Source organism: Aspergillus puulaauensis, chromosome 2, assembly GCF_016861865.1.
Source record: "Aspergillus puulaauensis MK2 DNA, chromosome 2, nearly complete sequence".
Taxonomy (NCBI): Eukaryota; Fungi; Ascomycota; class Eurotiomycetes; order Eurotiales; family Aspergillaceae; genus Aspergillus; species Aspergillus puulaauensis.
In genome coordinates this window covers 205,431-227,454 of record NC_054858.1, presented here as the reverse complement: position 1 = coordinate 227,454, position 22,024 = coordinate 205,431, and the positions used below count along the sequence as shown (strand labels likewise).

Genomic DNA, 22,024 nt, shown 5'->3' with positions numbered 1-22,024 from the left:
GTGGGTCAGGGCGTGTGGGGTCGGTTTCTTGCAAGAAGCCTCGGGTTCTTAACACTCCCTTGGCGGGCCATAAGAGCAGCGTTGTCTCCTGGACTTTTGTGGTGCAACATCATGAAGACCTCAACAGATGGTAGAGGGGAAGATATAAGCCCTGGTGTTGACAATGAAGCTGGCCAGCAACCGCGATCTCCCCAGGACATGCCGTTGCTGCGGAAGTGGCTGATGGTGATGATTGTTTGTATGGGGAGTGCATGTGTGTAAGTCTGAGGGGCGAAACAGAGATCAAGAATACATACAGGCATACAGACGCTAATTAGGAAAGAACATGCGCGAGTTCCATCTATACAACAACATACGACCAGATGAATCCCGAGTTCGGCACCTCGACCATCGTCGCAACAGTCGGGCTCTCAACATTCGTACTGGGCATCGGAACAGGACCGCTACTCACCGGGCCTTTAAGTGAACACTACGGACGACGACCAATATACCTAGTTGCATGGTCTCTCTTCATCATCTGGACCGTCCCATCCGCTGTCGGAACGAACATCGAAACACTCATCATCGGCCGCTTCTTCCAGGGGTTTGTAGGGGGTACATTCCTCTCTGTCGCTGGGGGCACTGTAGGCGATATCTTTGCGAAAGACGAGATCCAGAAACCGATGACTTTGGTCTCGCTGGCGCCGTTCGTTGGACCCTCGTCTGGGCCCGTGATTGGGGGGTTTATTAACTATTATGCCCACTGGAGGTGGACGTACTATGTCCTGATTATCTGGGCTGTTGGGCTACTGGTAGCGATTATTTTCTTTGCGCCGGAGACTCGGTTTCCAGATAAACACAGGACAGAAAAAGAGGTGCGAAAGGCCAGTCACCCTGGAAAGGCTTTGCGGATTGCCCTCCTCCGTCCATTCCAGATGCTCGCCCTCGAACCGATGTGTCTCTGTCTAGACCTCTACTCCGCCATCCTCCTCGGCATCTTGTACCTCTTTTTCGGCGCCTTCCCGCTCGTGTTTAAAACAACTCATGAGATGAACCTATGGCAGGCGGGTCTTACGTTCCTGGGTATAATAATAGGAATGGTACTCGGTGCCGCGATGAGTCCGGTATGGGTGAGGGTTCGTCAGCGACTCACGGATAGATCCCAGGTGAAGGATCCAACGCAGGCGAGGAGAACCGAGCCTGAGTATCAGCTTCCGCCGGCGATATTGGGTGGGGTTCTTATACCGATTGGACTGTTCTGGTTTGGGTGGACGACGTATGCCGATGTGCATTGGATTGTGCCGGTTATTGGGTCTGGCTTTTTTGGGTGTGGGTGAGTTGGCCTAGGGCTGTGTATTGGCGTGGACTGTTATTAATGGCTTTGCTAGGATGCTGCTGGTTTATTCTGGGGTTTTTACGTTTTTTGTACGTTGATATATTGTCTGGTGTGATATCTGACTGACTGCCTAGGTTGACGCGTACACGCAATATGCTGCTTCAGCATTGGCAGGAAATGGATTCGTTAGATGTTCCTTCGCAGGTATGGCTATGGTACATATTATGATATCGAGTTGCTAATATCAATAGCTGCGTTCCCATTATTCGGCAACCAGATGTATGAGAAACTAGGGTACCAGTGGGCGAGCAGTCTGCTGGCCTTTCTCACGGTCGCCATGATGCCGTTTCCTTGGCTTTTCTTTAGGTATGGCAAAGCTCTCAGGAAGAGGAGCAGGTTTGCTGTTGAGACTTGAGGTGGATGCCTAGCTGTCTGGAAAGTCTGATCTCTCCGTATCAGGTGGATTCCCGAGTGAAAGTGGGAGCATAGGCTCTAGGCTGTTATACAACAGGAGGTCCGGGTCGAATGTATTATCGAGGTAGCCCGCTAGGAACGAATCGTACATTAGTTGGTCCGACATCTGTGGAGCGTAGTGGTGTGTGTTATAAGACTCGTTCGAGTCACCAGTATATGCACTCGGCTCGGACACCCCGGGGAAGTTCGGTAGTATTGGATTAGCAGTAAAGCCATGAGAGGACTGATCGATGGCTCCATGCTGCGAATCGGAATTCCCTACTCGTTCAAATGCTGGGTTGCTGTGATTCCGCACAATACTAGACGAGACATTGATGATTGAACCCCCTCGGCCAGTCAGCCGTCTCATCAGATTGACAAACGCCCTGGCGAACCAGATTCTGACTGGCCAGGATATGGACAGTTCACTTAGTGCGAGAAGGCACTGTCGTGATTTGTTTTCTGCGAGCTTCCGGCGAATGGCGTCTTTTCGACAGATGACAATGGTATGGACAGACAGTGCCCCGAATAGAGCAGGGAGGCTGTTAAAGTATGTTAGTATATGGGATGAATAGAGTATGATGGATCATACAGATGAATCTGTGCAGACCTGATCGTGCAGGTTGTTAGAAGGTCTTCAGCAAGACGAGTGATTGAGTCTGCAGCAGTTCGTGCCCGTATATCCCTCTCAGCCTCTGCTGGTGATAGATTCTCGATAGCCCTTGGCCGGAAGAGGAGGATGTGGTAGTTACTGTAGGCTGTTAATAGCCGGGTAGAGGGATTCGGCAGGTAACTCACTGATAGGGAATATATAGCATAGAGGCCCAGAACCACGCACCAAGCGATCCATCTGGTGAAGCTCTTCGCAGAGTATCAGGGAGCCGGGATTCCCATTCTGCAAGTCTTTGTGCCAGATTGCCTGTCTCATATTTATCCAGGGCAGGACGGCGAGGGCTGAACTCCCCTATGAGGATATCTCCTACTGGAAGCAGTCAGAGCCAGTCTCCAAAAAGGACAATCACTCACAGATGACAGCCAGCTTGGACATTTCCCTGACATACGACAAGTGAAAGTCTTGCTGGAGTGGAACGAGACTCTCGTCACAATCCCCATCAAACAGAAAATCATCTTCAGCAAGGGCCTCGACATCGCAATCCTCGTCCCTAATCCGACATGGCTGTCCGAATGCTGCTGCTACGTGGCGGTCGCGAGTCTATTCATTAACATCAAACATTAACATCAAACGAAGATAAGACTGCACTTGTACTTACGTATATCGACCACCAGATGCGCTTCCGCAGCGACCGCTCAGCCTGGCTCATTCCAGACTGTGATGCGCTACTATTATCAGTACCAGTATTTTGTATATTTGCCGGTTAAAGGAGGAGCATACGAACGATGCATCCCCAGGGACTGTGCAACCTGGCTGGCACATCCAACCCAGTAGCAGTTTTCCTTCTGGTCCTCGGGCCCAAACCACCAGAATCCAATGATCAGCAGGGAGGCAGCTACATTCAGTCTGTCAGTATCGTAGTCGATGTCGTACAACAGCTTCGCGCGAAGGTAATGCGTTTTCCGTGCCATGGTCCGGCTGCTGTAGCCGGATTCCTGGATAAGACTGTCCGGGCCTACAGTGAATCCCATGAAGAAGATGGTTTGCAGGACTAGAGGAGAGGCTTTCCCTTGGCGATACAAGGTTGTGAAGCGCTTCCGGTCGAAGACTGGATAGGCAGGGTGAACAAGTTCGAAGAAGGCCCGAATCAGCCCATCTGCTATATGCCGGGGTGGCATGGACAACGCGTCCTCTAACGAGACCAGCTCCGCACCGGGTCCATGATGGAATGTTGATCGATCTGCGACCGGGGCTGGAATTGGGTAGTGCACTTTTAAGCGTTCAGTTGAACCACTGCGCTGCGTGTAGTCTACCTCGATGGTGTAGGTAAGGCAGGCGTCGGGGCCGAGATGGGCATCGGATCCCTGGGATTGAGATTGTGGGGCATGATCAGTCTGATAATGGCCAGGCCGACCGTGCATATCATTAGATTCCAGAGAGTTATTGCTGGCTATGTTCAGAGTGGAAGTAGTGCTATTGCTGATATCAGGGTTTAGAATGGCCGAACTGGGAGACTCGGGCTGCGACCGTTGACCTCGACCGAGTTGTTTCTTTTTACGAACATATCTAGGCGGGTCAGCTTCCAGTGGGACAGTCGAATTAAATCGAAACGTACTTCCCCCTCTTCGACTCGATCAGCTCGCAAGGGGTGTTCCGTATGCGACAGTGCCAGCAAGGCTGCTCGCTCCCAGCATCGCATTTGACGCGCCTGGCATTGCACGCTTTGCAGGCAAGTTTAGCACGGCCAGGAGTGGACTTTGCAGAGGGATCGCTGTTAGGTGTTTTCGCCTGATCTGACATTGTGATGAGGGTGCAGCCATGTAGCCGAGGGGATATGCGGGATTCACAGATATTCAGAATGGGTCAGACGAGTGGGTCAGGCAGGTCAGCCAGTAAGAAGTGACATTCTACGCCACCAGACAAATCAGTCAGACAGCAGACAGACCAGAAGAGGGTCCGGGCGTGGACTGTGTCCCCGACTGTGGACTGGACTGTGGGCCATGGTTGGTGCTCCGAGGATCGGCTGTTCATGCTGGCTGCCTGTCTGTGACGCTGGCTGCCTGTCAGAGACTCAGAGCTGCTGTTTCTGGCGCTTACTGCGGTTGGTCTATTGTCTCCTTAAATTAATCCTCTTGTCTGATTCTGATGCCCCGCCATGACAATCCCCTGTTCTCTGGTTCCTCTCTTAATCTTATCTGATCATCATCCAACCCTGGGCTTAAAACACTCCTCTATGCGCCTTTCTCAGCAGCAGCAGAAGTAAATCTGCTTTCTGAGCTGCCATGCCGCTGCCCATCAGCCATGATCGTGATGCTTTCGCTGGAGCTGGTCGTGGCCACGATCGCTCCTTCTCTGCCTCCTCACTGCCCGACCTGAGCCACAGCCATGATAGCGACAATGACCCTCCCACCGCAACTACCAGTCTCTTGCCTCGAGAGATGCCTGTCTTCGGTGACAAGTCCCCCGGCGTCGCTCGTATCGAAATCATAAACTCCCACCTGACTCAGACGGACCGCATCTTCCTGTTCATCGGCGTCTTCCTGGTGGGCTATGCCTATGGTCTCGACAGCCAGGTTCGCTCGACATACCAGACCTATGCGACGTCGAGCTTCGGGAAGCACTCGCTGCTCGCCACCGTCAATGTCATTCGCAGTGTTATCGCGGCTGCTGGCCAGCCCGTTGCTGCGAGGATTGCCGATATCTTTGGCCGGTTCGAGTTGGTCGCCATATCAATCGTATTCTATATCATCGGGACGGTCGTGGAGGCCTCTGCCAGCAATATCGAAACATTTGCTGCAGGTACTGTGCTCTATCAAGTGGGATACACCTGTATTGTCCTGCTGGTCGAAGTCATCATCGCCGATATAACCTCGATGCGGTCGCGCGTGTTCTTCAGCTACCTTCCGGCCCTTCCGTTCATTATAAATACATGGATCAGTGGGAATATCACGGCGGCCGTCCTCCAGAAGACGTCCTGGCGATGGGGCATAGGGATGTGGTGCATTATCTACTTTTTCTGCTCTCTCCCTCTTCTATTCTCCCTGTATCATGTCGGCCGCCGTGCAGAAAAGAGTGGCGAGCTGGACAACTATCCCACTCCGCTGCAACTCCTGGGCATGCGCAAGTTCGGGATTGACGTCTTCCACCAGCTTGATGTCGTCGGTATTGTGCTGCTGGTCACCATGTTTGGACTCATCCTGGCACCGCTCACTGTTGCTGGGGGTACTGTCTCGCAATGGCGGACTGCCAAAATCATCGTCCCTCTAGCCATCGGTATCTTGTGCATACCAGCCTTTGTTCTTTGGGAGGTCAAGGGTGCAAAACATCCTCTGACGCCTTTCTACCTTCTTAAAGACCGGGGCATTTGGAGTGCACTGGTGATTCGCTGTCTCCTCAACTTCTCCTGGTACCTGCAAGCCGACTACATTTTTACAGTCTTAATTGTCGCCTTTGACTTCTCCGTAACGTCGGCGACCCGGATTCAGTCGTTTTACTCTTTCTTCGGCCTGGTCAGCGGAGTGATCACTGGGCTGATTATCTACCGTCTCCGGAGGCTGAAATACTTCATCGTTTTCGGCACCTGCATGTTCATGGCAGCCTATGGGCTGGTTATACACTTCCGCGGCGGCTCCTCAGAAAGCTCAAAGACAGGAGTCATTGCTGCCCAGGTCCTTCTGGGTCTGGCCGGTGGCTTCTTCGCCTATCCAACCCAGGCCTCCGTTCAAGCAGCCACAAAACACGAGCATATGGCTGTCCTTACTGGTATATATCTCGGCTCGTTCAATGTCGGGAGTGCTCTGGGAACGTGCGTCTCAGGCGCAATCTGGACGCAAACCCTTTACAAGACGTTGGCCGACAAGCTTTCATTCCAGCCAGACGATACTCTAGCTAAACGGGTGTATGGATCGCCCTTTGAAGTCATCCCTTCATACCCAGTCGGTACGCCGGAGAGAGAGGCCATCATCTACAGCTACCGGCACGTCCAGCGCATTCTTTGCATCACTGGAATATGCCTCGCTGCTCCGATGATTCTGTTCGCATTTATCCTGCGTAACCCGAAGTTGTCGAAACAGCAGAGCCAACCTGAAGCCGAGGACAGGAGTGAATAGACTGGCTAGACGCCTCACCTGAATATCACGATCTCACGACTGTTGCATCACGAAGCCATTGTTTCTGTTTATTGTTCACAGCCTATGCCACTGCATTGTTTCTTTCACAGGCGGTACTTAGACGCATTCTAGATAGACCATCCAATACTTGAACTGCTACTCGTATATCTATATTATCTCGCACTTTCCACCTTCACATCCTCCCCAGTCCAAACTACTCCCTCCTTGTCCGCAGCAATCCTCCGTCGTCTAACAAGTAGAACGTCCTTCTCTACATCCCGCGACAAATACCAAAGCACCTGCCCCGACACCATCGCCCCAACCACACAAGCCACACAAACAATAAACGACACGCGATAATCATCCGCCGCATATTCCCCCTGAAACACCTGCGGCGCAATCACACCCCCAATCTGCGCCACGGCCGTCTGCAGCGCAATGGCAAACGCCGTACCCGTAGCCCCAACCAACCCAGCAGACCTCCACGCCCAGAACGGAATGAAGTACACAAAGTAGAACGCCGTCCCTAGCACACACGCCGCATACCGCCCCCCAGCCGACACAGGGATACACAGGATAACAAAGAACAGCAGCGTCACGCCGTTCAGGATCTGGCAGAACAGCGGCCGCGTTATGGCCGCGTACCGCATGAACCGCGCTGCAATTATGATCCCGATAACCGTTGCTGCGGCGGGCGGGATATTGAGCAGTTGGTTCCGCGGCAGACTCGCGAACCCGAGGGATGTTGTTATAGTTGGTAGTTGCCAGCTAAGTCCATACCCGGCGATGTTCATCAGGAACTGGCATGTCGTGAAGAGGTACATCTTCGGATCTTTAAGGGCGGATATAATCTCAGGGAGCGAGAAGTCCGGATCTGCTTCCCGGGGCGCGTTGTCGCTGAGTCGCTGCTCGAGGTATTCCTGTTCGTCGGGGGAGAGCCATTTCGAGGACGTAGGGGATTTTGGGTAGTCCGGTAAGAAGAAGTAGATGGCGGGACAGAAGACGATTGTCACGATTCCCTCGAGGAGGAAGACCCAGCGCCAGGCGCTCAACCCGCGAATCCCGTCCATGTACGAGATGCCGTAGACGAGGAGGGAGCCGATGATGCCGGAGCAGTTCTGGAATGCGAACATCCACATGATGGGCCGGCTGTATTCCTCGCTGCGGTACCAGGCGCACATCTGCGCGGCGAGGCCGGGGAAGAAGCCTGCTTCGAGGGCGCCGAGGAGGAAGCGGAGGGTGTAGAAGGAGGCTTTGTTGCGGATGGCGGCGTGGCAGGCGACGATGAGGCCCCAGGTTAGGAAGATGCGCGTCATCCATTTGTGGGGGGTTAAACGCTTGAGGAGCAGGTTGCTGGGGATTTCGAAGAGGACGAGGCCGATCTGGTGCTGTTAGGGTATAGATATCATGGAAAGATTGGAAGATGGATGGGGCGTACGTAGTAGATGGTCTGTGTCCAGTTGTAGTCGTTGGCGGACATGTGCAGCTCAGTCATGATGTTGCTGGGTTCTCCGACTTGCAGGACCTTGACAGACGCTGCATTGCTAAAGTCGATCTGCTTGAGGAGGTACATGACGCCCATGAGGAGCAGGACGCGCCGGTCCACCTTTCGCATGATCCGCCGGTCATCTTCAGCGGTGAATTGGGACAGGAACTGCGCTTTTTCAGACTTCAGGTCCTTGGGTGTCACTTCAGCGGGCGGGACCTTGTGCTCGGAAATGTCCATATTGAAGAATAACTGTCATGGCCATTACGTCGGGTATCTGGGCGGATATATAAGGGTGAGTGATGGCGTGAATGTCAGGATCATGTCGCCTTATCGGCCCTGAGACTAGGACCCGACATTCTGGAAAGCATGGCCTGAAGAATTGGAGTAGTTGGAGTATTCTATCAAATACGAGTCAAGATACAGCATCATATGCTGCTATAATGACGCCTTCCGGCAAGATTCCGAGTATAGAGACGGACTAATCCAAGCACGACATAAACGATGAAGATGCGCAATCATACTTGCTATATTATATTGATCACCAGGAGCCTCTAGCATCTACCAGTAAAGTAATCCGCAATGACAGAACCCCAATCCAAACGGCGCATCTTCCTCAATGCCTTCGACATGTTCACCGTCGGCCACATGTCCTTCGGACAATGGCGCAACCCCAAAGACCGCTCAGCAACCAAGCGCCGCGATCTCTCCTACTGGACCGATGTAGCGAAGACCCTCGAGCGCGGCGACTTCAACGCCATTTTCCTCGCTGACACCAATGGCTGGTGTGATGTATACAAGGGCAGCGCGGAGCCTTGCGTGCGCAATGCCATCCAGTACCCAATGGGCGACCCGGCTGTTCCATTGACCGCGATGGCGGCTGTAACGAAGAATCTAGGGTTCGCTATTACGGCGTCTACGTCGTTTGAGAAGCCTTATGTTTTGGCGAAGCGGTTTTCGACGCTGGATCATCTTACGGGGGGGAGGTTTGGGTGGAATGTTGTCACGTCGTGGAAGGCGTCGGGGTTTGAGGCGGTATTTATATACTCATCCTATCCTACTTGTACTTGTGTTCTAACGACGGTGTAGATTGGGATTGACCCCGTTCCGCATGATAAACGATATGAGATTGCAGATGAGTATCTGCGCGTGCTGTATAAGTAGGTGAGGTGTCTGTCAGTTGCGAATGGTCTAACAATATCAGGCTTTGGGAGGGATCGTGGGCTGATGACGCCCTGGTCGAGGATCGAGAGAACGGTATATACGCAAACTTCGATCGAGTTCGCGTTATCCAACATGAGGGAGAGCATTTCAAGCTCCGTGCTCCTCATATATTGGATCCCAGTCCACAGCGGACCCCGTTTATCTTCCAGGCGGGGTCGTCACCGTAAGCGTATCTTGAAGTAGTACCATATGGCTCATTCTAACTGATCCAGAGCAGGACTGCAATTCGGAGCTACGCACGCAGAGGGAATCTTCGTCGTCGGCTTGACCCCCGAAACAATCGCACCTAGAGTGAAGAAAATACGCGACAAAGTGGCCGAAGTAGGCCGCGATCCAGGCTCAGTCAAAGTGTTCGCTTCTCTAACGCCAATTCTGGGTCGGACAACTGAAGAAGCACACGGAAAGTACCGTGAAGCCCTACAGTACGCGAGTGAAGAGGGCGGGCTGGTCTACTGGTGCGCCAACACAGGAATCGACTTATCAAAGTTGGATTTAGATGCCGAGGTCAGTCCTCAGATGGGCGATCAGGCCGCGAACGTCCAGCTTCAGTCGCTGCTTCAGAATCTTGCTTATCCCGGTGAGGGCGCGCCTGTATGGACTCCGAAAAGTATCGGCAAGGCTGTTGCTCTGGGGGCTTCAGGGCCGACGCCTGTCGGGACGGCGGAGGAGGTCGCAGATGAGATGGAGAGGTGGGTGAGGGTTGCCGATATAGACGGGTTTAATATCGGGCATATCACTGTTCCAGGGACGTGGGAGGATGTTGTAGACCTGCTTGTGCCTGTCCTTAGAGAAAGGGGGCTGTATGCGCCGAAGGGGGAGTCGGGCACCATGCGAGAGCGGATTTATGGCAGTGGAAGGTCAAGGCTGCCTGATGGCCATGCTGGGTCACTGTATAAGTATGAAAATTATCAGGAGAATGATGTGCAGTAAGCGAAACAAACAATGGGATAGTGGGAAGACTGGAGAGAGAGGTTCAAACTTTGATTAAGACCTGGGCTCGAATCCTATTAATTGAGTTCAACATCGTAGCGCAAAGCATGGAGTATAATTGAAGAAGTACAGCGTCCTCGTCGACTTGACTATATCATCCCTCCTACATTCAGGGGATCACCATGCCAATAAGAAACCCCGGTTCATCTATATCACGATTACGATAGCTACCAGATCATGTCAGATTCAAACCTGCGCCTGTCAGATAAGTGTGATATTACCTGAGTATACCAATGGATCCTGGCGACAACATCATCGGCAACGGTGTGTCAAGAGGGTACTTTAGCCATCGTTTCACGAAAGCACGCAGAACAAGGCCATGGGCGACCTGCGAGTGGATTTGTCAATTTATTGGAAGAAGAGCAGTGCTGGAAACCTACCAAGACGACATCAGCTGGCGTTGAGCCATCCATATGAGATTGTTGAATGATACGGATCTGCTGAATCAATCTATCCAGTCTCTCTGTCACCATCTCCGCAGACCTAGAAGCAGAAACAATCAGCCAGTATTCCATATTCCATATTCCATACTACTTGAGGCCCGGAAGGTACAGACTCTCCACCCTCGCACCCATCCCTCCAAATATTCCAATCCCTGCCTTCATCCAGACCCTTTTCTCTCCTCAAGGACTTGATTTCACTGGATCGCAAGCCCTCATAAATGCCATAATCCCACTCAGCTATATCCTCTGTGAACGCTACCTTTTCGGCGTCCAGGCCAGTCGCGCCGAAGAGAAGCTGGAATGTCTGCTGTGTCCGCCTGCGCGGACTAACCCAGACTTTTGCAATCCGGACTCGATCGATCAGTTTTCCAGGCCCAACAAGCTGGCGCGCTGTGCCAGTAACTTGTTGCACACCGTCGGCGGTGAGATCGAGCTCTGTAGTTCCGGTGTATCGACCATTTTTGGTCCATTCGGTTTCTCCTGGCTGCTTTCAGTATTAAGTTAAGTCACGGAACTTTACTGACCGTGGCGAGCAATGAAAACGCGAGGTGTTGTCGCGTCGAGATCAGACATTTTCACGATCATAAACTTCAGACTGAAGGTGGGGGTACTTGTAGAAGAAGAATTTCTTTCGTGAAGTTGCGAATGTGCAGTTACGGTGCGGGGTTGGGTCAATTGTCTGGCAGCAATATCCATGTCTGACCAAACACTTAGCAGTGTATAATAGCTCAAAATACCCGACATAGTTAAGCAAGCTCCACTGATATTGCCAGCGTATCCAACACAACACGCACTTGAGGTCCAGAATAAGCCACAACACGAGCCCTCCGCCGCCCTTTCATACCCCTATATACGACTCTAACCCTGGCCTTCTCCGTTTCGTCCATATTCAAATTGTCAAGAAACCCTGGGTAATGAACGACCAGGGCGCTAGGCATACCTGTACCACGAGACCACCATGCGCCGAAATTGACTTTCCCCAGATACGGAAACTGTCTGCTCAGAATTTGAAAGAGCAGTCTCAGGTCAGCAACACTTGCATCTATGATCAGGTCCCCGATACAAAGAACGCGAAGCGTCTGCTGGCATTTGTGAAGCACTGCTGTGAGACATGCAATTTTTGAGCTGATATAGTCCAATCGAAGCTCTTGTAATCGAGGCCATACAAAACTGTCTGTGGCCAGGCGCTGAATTAGAATGAAAGCGTTATCAGGTTCATCGAGCCTCATATCCAACTTCTTGACGTTGGGAGCAAGTCGAATCAAGTCTGTTGCCCAATTGAGAATGATCTCGAAGTCAGAATTAAAGTCCAAGATGAGCTTCTCAAGCTGCGCCCATACATCAACAAACCCAGCCTTTGTAAAATAGCCCGGATGGAGCCGTCTTGGATCCAGATAGTTGTTGCCTGTACTACCATAAGGCCGGAAGTTGACTGAAAACGAAGCCACTGGCAGTCTGGTCTCGGAAACAATATCCAAGAAAACCTGGACTGCATCTGTAGTTCTGGCAATGGGTTCAAGGTCCGGGTGATCTGGAGTGGAATAGGACCAGCACTCAAATGATTTGCAGTTGACGAGTCGACAGAGGATAGGCCGCAGCAGTTTCACGGCAGGTTGGTCTTGCAGGTTGATGAGATGGCCGGAGGGATGACGATTCCACTCTAGCCCTTCTCCCAGGATATAGCTGTCCTCATCGAACCCTTTGAACGTCAAGTGATGTACGTAGCGACGCAGTTGGGGATCGTTTGAGAGCACCTCCAGTTTCTTCGGACTGGCGTGGGATAGATCTGTTTGGATGTTTCGAAGCGACGTCCTCCAAAACACAATGTATGTTTTGTTATAGAGAGACCTGCATGTCATTCGTAGTGCACACATGTCGGCGGGCTCCAGGAAAAGGGCCACTACTTCGACCATCTCTGGCAGCAAGCCTTGTAATAAAGTCTGGGCCGGCTTCCGACGACGAATTACCAAAGACTTGAACATCGAGAGACATGTTCTGTCTTTAAGAGTCATGTTTGTTGTTCTTTATTCCATCAGCTGGTTTGGGAAGGATGAAAACGGAGAGAAGTGCAATGGCTGACAGCCCCCAATGATCTACGCGGGAAAACTTTTATCAATGACTGCCTAGTAAGCATGTAATACAAAAACTACGTTAAGTATTAATTATTAAATTCATATCTTTGCCGCAGTGTCAGACTGCTTCTCTGCATGCTCTTGCAGAACATGCGTGGGAATAACAACACCATCCTCGCCATTGAAATACTCCGTCTCTTTAATATGAAACGCCGCAATAAACGCAAATATCAGCACACCACTTGTATAAAACGCGAAAATCACGCCCGCCTCTTTCATATACGGCACTTTGATCGAGTCCACCCCGAAACATATCGCCTCGCCAGCGCCGAGAAAACCGCGGAAGACGCCCTACTCAGCTGTTAGATAGATACTTCAGCTAAGGAATGAATGGTTGGTTGAACGTACAGCATAGTTAGCCGACTTGGTGGGCGAATTCGTCAACGCGCCCAGGAAATACAAGACGATGTACTGCCACAGCGACCCCGTCACCCAGTTCAGCACGAACAGGACCAGGATCGGCCAGAACTCCGGCTCGGTCCAGTCCAGTCCTGTCGCTGGAGGAGCGTGGCGGTCGTAGTTTCGCACGCGGATGATTTCCCACACCCAGGCGGCGATTAGAGGGATGCCGACCATGCCCAGGCCTAGGAAGGCTCGCGTCTGTCGTTTCCAGTTCTTGTTGTCGAGGACTTTCTGGAGGAGGATCCCGCAGGGGACTTGGACGACTACTGCGATGAAGGATAGGAGGCATCGAGTGCGCAGGTTGTTGCGGTAGGCGTTGACGGAGCCGCCGTAGACGAGGAAGCACTCTGCTGGGAGGAAGGCGGGGATCTAACATTGGTTAGCACAAGTTCTGGTAGAGATATTGAGTACTAACCATGATAAGTAGTTTCCAATCTTTGAATATCTCCAGGTTTGCCTTTAATTCGTCGACGAACCCGCGTGGTTTGAGGGTGGCTATTTGGGTGCCATCGTCGCGGATAACTCGAGAAGCAGGCATGAGCAGGAATGCAGCGCAGGCTCCAACGCCCATCATCACCATGAAGACGATGTATACGGCGGAGGGGACCCCGGTGGCCTCATTCTTCACCAGGCCAGTCAGCCATGTAGACCTCGAGAGGATATAGAGGTAAGGAGGACTTACCGAACTTCTGTTGATCAACAATGGGATGATGCCACCAACTATAGAGCCCACAGCTTGCAAATTAACCGACATGGTGATATACATCCCTCTATCTCGCTCCTCGGAGTAGGACATGGCAATCGATCCCATCGTGACGAATATAAGACCCGCCGATATCCCAATCGCAACGCCCGCGAAGATCGGAAACCCGCTTTTCCCCGTATGATCGAAGTACATCAAGCTGCCGACGTAGATAATGTATCCAATGACACCTAAGCATGCTGTAATGGCAGGCCCGACGGTGTTCAGCACTGTTCCGCCGAATGAGGCGGAGAAGAACCAGACCGTGCAGAGGGTCGCGTTGACGACTTGCACTGTTTGGGCGGAGTTTGGTTTGCCTCCCCCTGCTCCGAGGAGGTTCAGTGAGACATAGAGACCGGCTGTTACGCCGACTAGACTTCCTATCAGGACACTGGTGGTGTCTGTTAGTCACGCATCTGGTGTAGGGTTGGGAGAGATTACTTCTGCCAGTAGGGGGAGTTGAGTCGCAGTTCCGGTAGGAAGGGGAGCTTGACGCCCCGTTCGTAGTACCGGGACATTTTGAGATCTTTTCACGTTGTGGTATTCGAATTAGGAAGCAAAATGATGGTCACTTTGTAGCTGGCCATCGCGACCGCCGTATTATATGCAAGGGAGGACTAAGATAGACCGCGTCCCTACTCGTCAGGGAACACTTCCCGCGTGCTAAATTTGTAGTCAGTTTAGGGCCATGGCTTGACAAAATAGACGGGAAATGCGCTGATCTCCGGCTTCCCAGGTTCCTATTTGGTGTCAGTTAGAGGGTATTGCGCGTATCTCCGATGGTTGCCCTGCGACTTGCGCTCATCGCCGAGAATTCATGCGGGGTACGGGGTATGGGGTAGCAGCTCTGAGGCCTGGGTTGGTCAATTGGAGTGATCGTCGAAGCTCCAACTGGGGAGATACAGTGGTTCCTTTGGAGTCCGTCCATGAGGGAAACCCACCAGTGGCCAACTATTCAAGCCAAATGGGACGATTAGGAAATTCTACATACCAGTACACTTGAATGGAATCTAACTACCACGGCATCACTGTTTTATTGTAAAGATTCGAGTGATTGCTTCAGTGCACTCGCACTAGGCCATGTTCGTGAGCACTGCTCTAGGAATACCAGACACCGGCCGTACGCCTGAATAGCAGAGCGACACCCCTTCGAAGCAGTCGTAGAGACAACCACACCCGCTCTATATGCGCATTGCGGACTTAGGAATGTCCGGACATAATCTGGTTGACCATAAATTTCGAGAAGACGCACTGCGGCTTCGTCGTCGTTCGGGGAGAGAAGGAGGCGTGTTTCATATGCGGTGGCGAGAACATTAGCCTTCCCATGGTCAATAGTATTTCCCTCTATATATTCAATATGACTGGAGAGTTCCTGGGATAAGGAGACTGCGGCTTTCTCATCTGGCGTCGAGCGGAAGCGGGACTGTATTCGATACAAATCGCAGAGCGTGTCTTGTATGTGGCGAGTATCAATATCCTGTGAAAGATGCTGTGTATTTGATATCAGTACTCCTTCTCCCAATAATCCTATTATAGAAAGGAATGAATTACCCGAATTACCCGCTCTGGCAACAACGCCGGCCTATCCAAAGCCGTAGCAACCTGATTCTCAATGCAGTACGTTACTCTATAAAGCTGCAACATCTTGGCCTCATCACTCCTACTATTCTGCTTATCGCTGACACTGAGCTCAATTGCGATCCTCACTGCAAGCCCAATAAGCTGTCCGCAGTTACCCTGCTGCGGGCTGAATAGACTATGCAAGGCGGCTAACATAACTGCCTGTAGCGTGGGGATACTAATGTCCGTAGCGGCCTTGTCAAATAGAGTCAAGGCTCGTGCGTGGCATTCGTCGGCTAATACACGGTAGGACCGTCGCTGATGATCTGTACTGATATTCTGCAGGATGTATTGGCTTGCGATCGAGTGAACCAGCTCTAGCGTGAAGAGCTCTCGGGCGTCGAGCGAATTGAGGTCGCGATTGATACGCCATCCAGCTGACAAAAATGGCAGTGACTCGTCAATGCATGGGTATATAGAATGGATATTGTTCATATAAGTCATCATAAGATAACCGTGGACATCCTCATTTATGTCGCTACTTAACTTTTCTTCGACATGCAAAGCAGGCGGAGCCAGCGTGGTTGCAGTCTCTGTAGTGGTGTCATTCACAACAGACAGAGGGTGAGATAAACATGATAAATTCCCAATGTATCGACTTGTCTGAAACCCAAATCTACTTGGAATGCGCCCAGAATCTGGAGATGGCGAATGGCTGAGAGGTCCCTGGTCAGAACAGTCCTGGCCTGTGCGGGCAGCCAGTTCTCCCCGTTTCTCCTTCAAACGCGAGATCAGTGTCGCGACATATCTAATCAAGATCTAAGTTAGAAGTGTAACTTTTATTGGCTCTACTGACTCACGATCGTGGCTGGTTTCGCTGCAGGACATGGTCGAAGAAGACGCACTCCGCCCCCGCTTTGGAGCAGTTCTGGCACGAGGGCAGCTGGGTGTCGCATCGGCGGCGGTTGAGTCTGCATCGACAGCATGCAGGGAGTGAACTCAACAACTCGTTGAGATCTTGTGATCGTGAAGTTATGTGTTCCATTGCGAAGTACGAGGGACATTGCAAGTTGGAGAGAGAACAGCGCAGTATTATCGGAAGAACCCGGCCTACACGTGATATATACCGAGTTCATTATGAATATTCTATTTAATCAAGTTCCATTTGATGTACTCTATATAATTGAGATAGCTGTTGATATACTGGCACTGTTTAATTTACTATTGATTATAATGCAGGTGTTGACTGTCTATCGTTAACTAAGTGTACTACTACATAACTGTACAATCTAATCCAAACTGAACCCAAACTCAGCAGTCCAATCCATGGGTACAGTAAACAAAGAGCCAGCCCATTCTTGATCCCACAGTCCAGGAGCAAACAGCGGCTCGAAAGTAGCGTTATCCAACTGCCACGCAGAGCTGAGTGTCGGATCAGCTTCCCCAAAACCCCCGTCGTCGTACAGTGCATCTTGAGATACGTTCCTGGCCTTCTGCACGGTATAGTCAACATATTCCCTCTTCACTGGTGCCACTAGTCGCTCGAACTCCTCAAGACACCGGGATGCACCAGGCCATCGCTCAGCAATGGTCGCAAAGAGTCGGGAGAAACACGCAATGAAGCCTTCGACGTCGTTTAAAGTATATGAAGCCGAGATGGTCTCCTTGCACCGCTGCAAAGACCGCATGAATACAATCCCAGCGGAGAATGTGTGGTAGCATGGATGGAAGACGTATTTGCTGTTGCCGAATCCCAGATTGGAGTATTGCTGCCAGTAGCCCTCTGCAACGCCTACACCTGCCAAAAATGCCTTCATTAGATTCTGGGGTGTTGGCTCGGGGATTTGTGGACTGGGGCGGAATAGGGTGACGATTATGTAGTTGCGGGCGATGTCGGCGTATAGCGACATCTCCTCCCATTGGGAGATCATGGTGGAATCGGTATTTAACGAGGCAGACCAGTGGATTTCCTGGTGCCAATGGTTGATTCTCGACTCAATCTCGCCCATCCATGCCTCCAGAGACGTAGAGGGTACCGGAGGCTCTCCAGATGGGAAAAGAACAGAGATGATCTCGGCCTCGATTAAACGAAACTGCCAAATCCATCGACAGCAGAATTTGGTGGCTGGTCCGTCGGAATCGATTCCAGACACTGATATAGAGCTGTCGTCTACTTTGGTCGGAAATGGTACATTTATTTCTGTACCAAAAAGCATAGAGGGCCGTAATAACGCGGCGGAAATGGCGATTTCCATCTCGTATGTGCACCAGAAGACTCTTCGCCGGATGTCCTTCTCTAGGGGGTCGACGCTCTGGCCAGGGCTTTCATGATGGAGACCCAGGTCAATGCATGCCTGTGTTGCAAATCCGCATAGAAGCCATAGGTTTGCAGCCGAGGGGTCTAGATACGTATACTGAACTAAAAGCAGAAGGGCCTGCAGTCCAGCAATGTCGTTTGTATAGACCGGGCGGACCTGTTGCATCGCTTCTTTGAAAAGGGCTCTCGCTATGGAGTTTGCCCAGACCTGCTGTGTTCGTGCAGCAGTGGTAAGAGATATAGCCATGATCAGACTGACAACATAGACCTCTCGTGGTATTGGCAATGATTCAGATACGGGGTGGAAGACGGCGTTGAAGTACGCCATTAGGTCGGCAGAATAGAAAATGGGATATATAGGAACGACCCTGGTCATGTAGTTATGGAACAGAAAGTCCGCTACCGATGGAGGGATTGCTAGAAGCGCACTCGAAGGCTGGCAGCTCGGGTCAAGGTCGAAGTCGGATTGCATATTGCAATCGTTTGAATCAGCCATATCTGTAGTAGATGGCAATCGTGTCCCTGCAACCGCACAAGGTACCAGAGGGACTGAAGACGCAAGGCCCAAGAAGGACGGAGTCATATCGCTGATGACCTTCTCAGCCAATTCCTTACTGCACCCGTCATTCCTCGCTGCCTCTTTGCAGAGAGCCTCCGTTTTGGCAAGTTCATCTTCCAGGAAGAGGACGATTGACCGAGGGACTGTTCTCTCGTTGGATGCTCCTGATGCCACACAGGGAGTACCAGCTTCGGTGCATTTTGAGCAACTGGGTGTGGCCCCATCACACTGCGAATGTTATTCCAGCCCATGTATGTGGCAAATCCACTTACCATGACCTTTCGCGTACGACATCGGGCACAGGCTACTGCTCGCCGTCGCACTCTTGGTGGCATCTTACTCATAGCCACACTTGGCAGTGATAGAAGTAAAGAAGAGTCTATCTCGGCAATTGAAGTATTATCGTCGATGCTCCAACTGACCCCGCGTTCCAAAGTCTGATCTCCACTCCACATTGGGACAGCTTACTGCATTATGGATTTCAATTCCTTGTAGTGTAGTTTACCAAAGGAAAATCTGGAATTCAGTTTCTGTCTAACAAGCCTGTCCAGAGCTTAACCCGCCGTCAACCACAATATCAGCCCCCGTGGTATATGCAGCAGCATCGGTCAGCAGGCATGCTACAATACCCTTCAAATCCCCCCTGGTTCCCACACGCTGCAGCGGAGGCGTGCTATTAAACGACTTCCAAAGATCGGGGTCTTTTCGTGTCGCATCCAGGATCATCTCAGTGGCAATGAAGCCGGGCGATACTGAGTTGACTCGGATCCCAAACTGGGCCAGTTCCACGGCCAGCGATCGGGTTAGAGATATTATTGCTCCTTTCGAAGCAGAGTAAACTGCCATGTTTCGCGAGGGTGTAGCGCCGTGTGCAGCTGTCGAGCCGAGCATCACTATACTTCCTTGGTTCTGCTTTCGCATGTATTTCGCGGCCAGTTGTGCACAGAGAATGCTTCCCATGACCTGCAGAATTAGTATCATTATGCAGGCTTAGACACAGTATCACGTACGTTGATGTTTAGGACCTTCATACTTTCCTCCCATTCATGGTCGAGGAAGGGTTTGTCTATCACGATCCCCGCGGCAGTGACGCTGCAGAAGTTAGCCTCATAGTGGCACATGTCTCTATTCTTACCAGTTGTCAATACGGCCAAAGTCTCCGTGGATTGATTCAAACACTGTAGCCAGATCTTCAGGCTTTGTCACATCGGTTCTATGCTCAGAAACCAGTTAGCGAGAGAGCGTATACTTTGTTCTGAGGTCCATACCTGTAATACTTTACTCGAACGCCCAAGCCCTCCCAGCTCTTTAAATCTTCAGCTGGCTGCTCGAGGATGTCAAGAATAGCAACATCGCTGCCCAATTCCGCTGCTCCCCTGGCGAGTCCAAGGCCAATACCTCTTGCGGCGCCTATACACTTAGTACTGAATCCGATTTTCAAAGGATATAATGTACCTGTGACAACTGTGACTTTTCCCGTCAGGGACATCAAATCCAGCACACTCTTCGCTTTGTACTCCTCCGAGTCGGATATTGATTCAAGGCGGTTGAATTCATTCGTCATGTTGGTAAATTAAATCTTTTAATGCAACGGATCTGAGACTTAGAGCTGTGTTGATAGGCACGGCTTATAACATTACAATATCTCGAAATATGTCCACCGGCGTCTGGATACTATACCATCGCACCAGAACTAACATTTCCCCGCTTTTTTGGAGACAGTTTCGCTTCATCTCGGCTGGTCTCATCCTGCGCGCATGTCCGATGGTTGTTTGCCGATCACGGAGCTGAGCGCTCGAATGGATTATTGCATAGGATTGGTGGGCCCATGCGTAAGAGGGGCTGCCATCTGCATCTGAAAGCAGAGACTCGCAGTAGATCAAAGTCGCATTGAAGTTTGGTTCCAGCTGTTCTGAAGCCGGGTATCATAAACGTTCGGACTGAGATAAATCTATAGGGGACAGGTATACGGAGTGTGCCGCGCAATTCAAAATACCATTTTTATACTGCTACACGAAGCCAAGTTATAAAGCCATGGACTAAAATGACAGGTTCAACTTGGTAGCCGTGGTGTCGCCTGCAATAGGCCTTCCCTCCTTCACAACCGCACTCTTCCTCTCGAGGTCCATTGTGATGTTGAACAGCGTCGCAAAATCACTGGCGCCCTCTGCAGCCCGACTTATAGAGCATGGGTAGTTGGTCTCATCTTCGAACAGGCCACCGAAGGCTTCCCACGACATCTTCTTAGTCTGGAGAACATTCCTCCCCATCGTCTCCGTTCTAAGCGGGGAGTCCTCCAGCCATTTAGGCTCGTAAACATTCGGGTGGTGAAGGATGAGATGGTTGGAATGGGCAATAAACCCATGCTCATTCAGCGGCAGCCTGGCAAACGTTGTAGAGGTAAATTCCAGACCGATGGCCGTTGTCGCATCGCCAACAAGAATATACGCTGAACTGGCCATGCCGATTTCCTCTAGGGCACTTGCTGCTGCTTCAGCAGATGCGCTTTCCAGGGCAAGTCGCAGCCCCAGATGGGAAGGGAGGCCGTTTTTATTCACGCCCCTGGCCCGGATTGCGTTGAAGCAGACTCCGACACCCTGCGAATTGAAGCCTATCTTCCCAATTATACCTGCCTCTGTGACCATTTGGATTGAGGGAAGTCCTTCTTGTATGATCGTGAGCTGGACAAGATTCGATATCTGATCCTCCATCCACTGTATTGGGAGTATATCAGCACGACTACTCAGCTTAACCACGGCTGTAAGACTTACGTCCCAGTTTTGACCTATATATGCATACCCATCCCTTTTACAGTACAGGCTGGTACACCCATCGCTAAACCGTCCAAAGACGATCTCGGAGCGAACATTCAGCGCAATTATGTCGAGGATATCGCGACCAGCTCCTTCGGCAACACCTGCATTCTCGTTATTTACGTCTCAAAGGTGTCTCTGGGGCAGGGACTGAGTATCTACCTGTCAGCTCCTCATAATAACGCGGCCATTTGGCCAATATGGCTTCGGCGAATTCGCTGGCTTGCGCTTGTACCTGCGGCCAATCTAGTCCAGACTTCTGCACGAATAATGCTGCGTAGAAGGTAATTCCGCGGGAAATTTCATCCTTTGATTCTATGCCATGTGTGTACCCGATCTTGTAAATTAGCTGCGTGATTTGTTTATGGTAAAGTGGAAGTACCTCATATGGAGTTCCTGAGCACACGATTTGCTTCATTGTCGCACTTGATCCTGGTCGATATACCATGGGATGAACACAAATTGGCTCAGTACAATGGAAATTGGTTTATGTATACGAAATATTAGAATGGAAATACTGCTCCATTATAACCCCACCGGCTAACTCGGAGATACGCGCACCCAACGGACATCAGCGACAGGCATACCAAATCTGATTGGAGAACAGGAGAGCTACTCCGATGCTTTCCTATCTTCCTCTCCACTGCTGCTGATCAATAATGCTTCCCCGCGTCGACCTATTCGTCAAGGTGCAGCACGAGCCCAGTCCTGGTGAAAAACCGGCGATGGGCGCCTTGCTTGGAGGTTGCATGCGGGGAACCTTGCCCTTATGCGAGAATCTCATACATTATTCAAACTGGTCTCGGCCCATATATAAATAATGTGGCGAGTCTGTGTTTGAGGGTGGCGCATTCATCACAGCTTGC

At 51.2% G+C, this 22,024-nt stretch overlaps 12 protein-coding genes across 12 annotated transcripts; 3 read left to right on the top strand and 9 right to left on the bottom strand.

The window, feature by feature from the left end:
* Positions 1–362: 362 nt before the first annotated feature.
* APUU_20094A (MFS transporter) lies at positions 363–1,730 on the top strand (the record flags this gene model as incomplete). Its single annotated transcript, XM_041698697.1, has 4 exons — positions 363–1,312; positions 1,368–1,404; positions 1,450–1,519; positions 1,567–1,730. The coding sequence occupies 4 exons, from the start codon at positions 363–365 to the stop codon at positions 1,728–1,730; spliced, it is 1,221 nt and encodes a 406-aa protein (XP_041551856.1).
* Positions 1,731–1,739: 9 nt separating this feature from the next.
* Positions 1,740–4,181, bottom strand: APUU_20093S (uncharacterized protein; the record flags this gene model as incomplete). Its single annotated transcript, XM_041698695.1, has 7 exons — positions 1,740–2,310; positions 2,361–2,519; positions 2,567–2,750; positions 2,795–2,981; positions 3,040–3,106; positions 3,162–3,947; positions 3,997–4,181. 7 exons carry the CDS (start codon positions 4,179–4,181, stop codon positions 1,740–1,742), a joined length of 2,139 nt encoding a protein of 712 aa, XP_041551855.1.
* Positions 4,182–4,663: 482 nt separating this feature from the next.
* On the top strand, positions 4,664–6,490 carry APUU_20092A (uncharacterized protein; the record flags this gene model as incomplete). Its single annotated transcript, XM_041698694.1, has 1 exon — positions 4,664–6,490. The coding sequence occupies one exon, from the start codon at positions 4,664–4,666 to the stop codon at positions 6,488–6,490; it is 1,827 nt and encodes a 608-aa protein (XP_041551854.1).
* Positions 6,491–6,663: 173 nt separating this feature from the next.
* Positions 6,664–8,216, bottom strand: APUU_20091S (uncharacterized protein; the record flags this gene model as incomplete). Its single annotated transcript, XM_041698693.1, has 2 exons — positions 6,664–7,872; positions 7,929–8,216. The coding sequence occupies 2 exons, from the start codon at positions 8,214–8,216 to the stop codon at positions 6,664–6,666; spliced, it is 1,497 nt and encodes a 498-aa protein (XP_041551853.1).
* Positions 8,217–8,558: 342 nt separating this feature from the next.
* Positions 8,559–10,130, top strand: APUU_20090A (uncharacterized protein; the record flags this gene model as incomplete). Its single annotated transcript, XM_041698692.1, has 4 exons — positions 8,559–9,011; positions 9,066–9,136; positions 9,181–9,363; positions 9,413–10,130. 4 exons carry the CDS (start codon positions 8,559–8,561, stop codon positions 10,128–10,130), a joined length of 1,425 nt encoding a protein of 474 aa, XP_041551852.1.
* A 169-nt stretch (positions 10,131–10,299) lies between these two features.
* On the bottom strand, positions 10,300–11,218 carry APUU_20089S (histidine phosphatase family protein; the record flags this gene model as incomplete). The annotated part of the gene is made up of 5 exons (XM_041698691.1): positions 10,300–10,357; positions 10,412–10,518; positions 10,571–10,673; positions 10,747–11,113; positions 11,158–11,218. 5 exons carry the CDS (start codon positions 11,216–11,218, stop codon positions 10,300–10,302), a joined length of 696 nt encoding a protein of 231 aa, XP_041551851.1.
* A 161-nt stretch (positions 11,219–11,379) lies between these two features.
* APUU_20088S (uncharacterized protein) lies at positions 11,380–12,645 on the bottom strand (the record flags this gene model as incomplete). Its single annotated transcript, XM_041698690.1, has 1 exon — positions 11,380–12,645. One exon carries the CDS (start codon positions 12,643–12,645, stop codon positions 11,380–11,382), a length of 1,266 nt encoding a protein of 421 aa, XP_041551850.1.
* A 159-nt stretch (positions 12,646–12,804) lies between these two features.
* On the bottom strand, positions 12,805–14,427 carry APUU_20087S (uncharacterized protein; the record flags this gene model as incomplete). Its single annotated transcript, XM_041698689.1, has 5 exons — positions 12,805–13,056; positions 13,114–13,536; positions 13,583–13,789; positions 13,850–14,300; positions 14,351–14,427. The coding sequence occupies 5 exons, from the start codon at positions 14,425–14,427 to the stop codon at positions 12,805–12,807; spliced, it is 1,410 nt and encodes a 469-aa protein (XP_041551849.1).
* A 515-nt stretch (positions 14,428–14,942) lies between these two features.
* On the bottom strand, positions 14,943–16,514 carry APUU_20086S (fungal specific transcription factor domain-containing protein; the record flags this gene model as incomplete). Its single annotated transcript, XM_041698688.1, has 3 exons — positions 14,943–15,398; positions 15,461–16,277; positions 16,330–16,514. The coding sequence occupies 3 exons, from the start codon at positions 16,512–16,514 to the stop codon at positions 14,943–14,945; spliced, it is 1,458 nt and encodes a 485-aa protein (XP_041551848.1).
* Positions 16,515–16,758: 244 nt separating this feature from the next.
* On the bottom strand, positions 16,759–18,680 carry APUU_20085S (uncharacterized protein; the record flags this gene model as incomplete). The annotated part of the gene is made up of 2 exons (XM_041698687.1): positions 16,759–18,573; positions 18,618–18,680. The coding sequence occupies 2 exons, from the start codon at positions 18,678–18,680 to the stop codon at positions 16,759–16,761; spliced, it is 1,878 nt and encodes a 625-aa protein (XP_041551847.1).
* A 199-nt stretch (positions 18,681–18,879) lies between these two features.
* APUU_20084S (SDR family NAD(P)-dependent oxidoreductase) lies at positions 18,880–19,909 on the bottom strand (the record flags this gene model as incomplete). Its single annotated transcript, XM_041698686.1, has 5 exons — positions 18,880–19,308; positions 19,356–19,437; positions 19,481–19,558; positions 19,614–19,755; positions 19,801–19,909. 5 exons carry the CDS (start codon positions 19,907–19,909, stop codon positions 18,880–18,882), a joined length of 840 nt encoding a protein of 279 aa, XP_041551846.1.
* A 475-nt stretch (positions 19,910–20,384) lies between these two features.
* Positions 20,385–21,576, bottom strand: APUU_20083S (uncharacterized protein; the record flags this gene model as incomplete). The annotated part of the gene is made up of 4 exons (XM_041698684.1): positions 20,385–21,059; positions 21,117–21,262; positions 21,321–21,495; positions 21,541–21,576. The coding sequence occupies 4 exons, from the start codon at positions 21,574–21,576 to the stop codon at positions 20,385–20,387; spliced, it is 1,032 nt and encodes a 343-aa protein (XP_041551845.1).
* Positions 21,577–22,024: the final 448 nt, after the last annotated feature.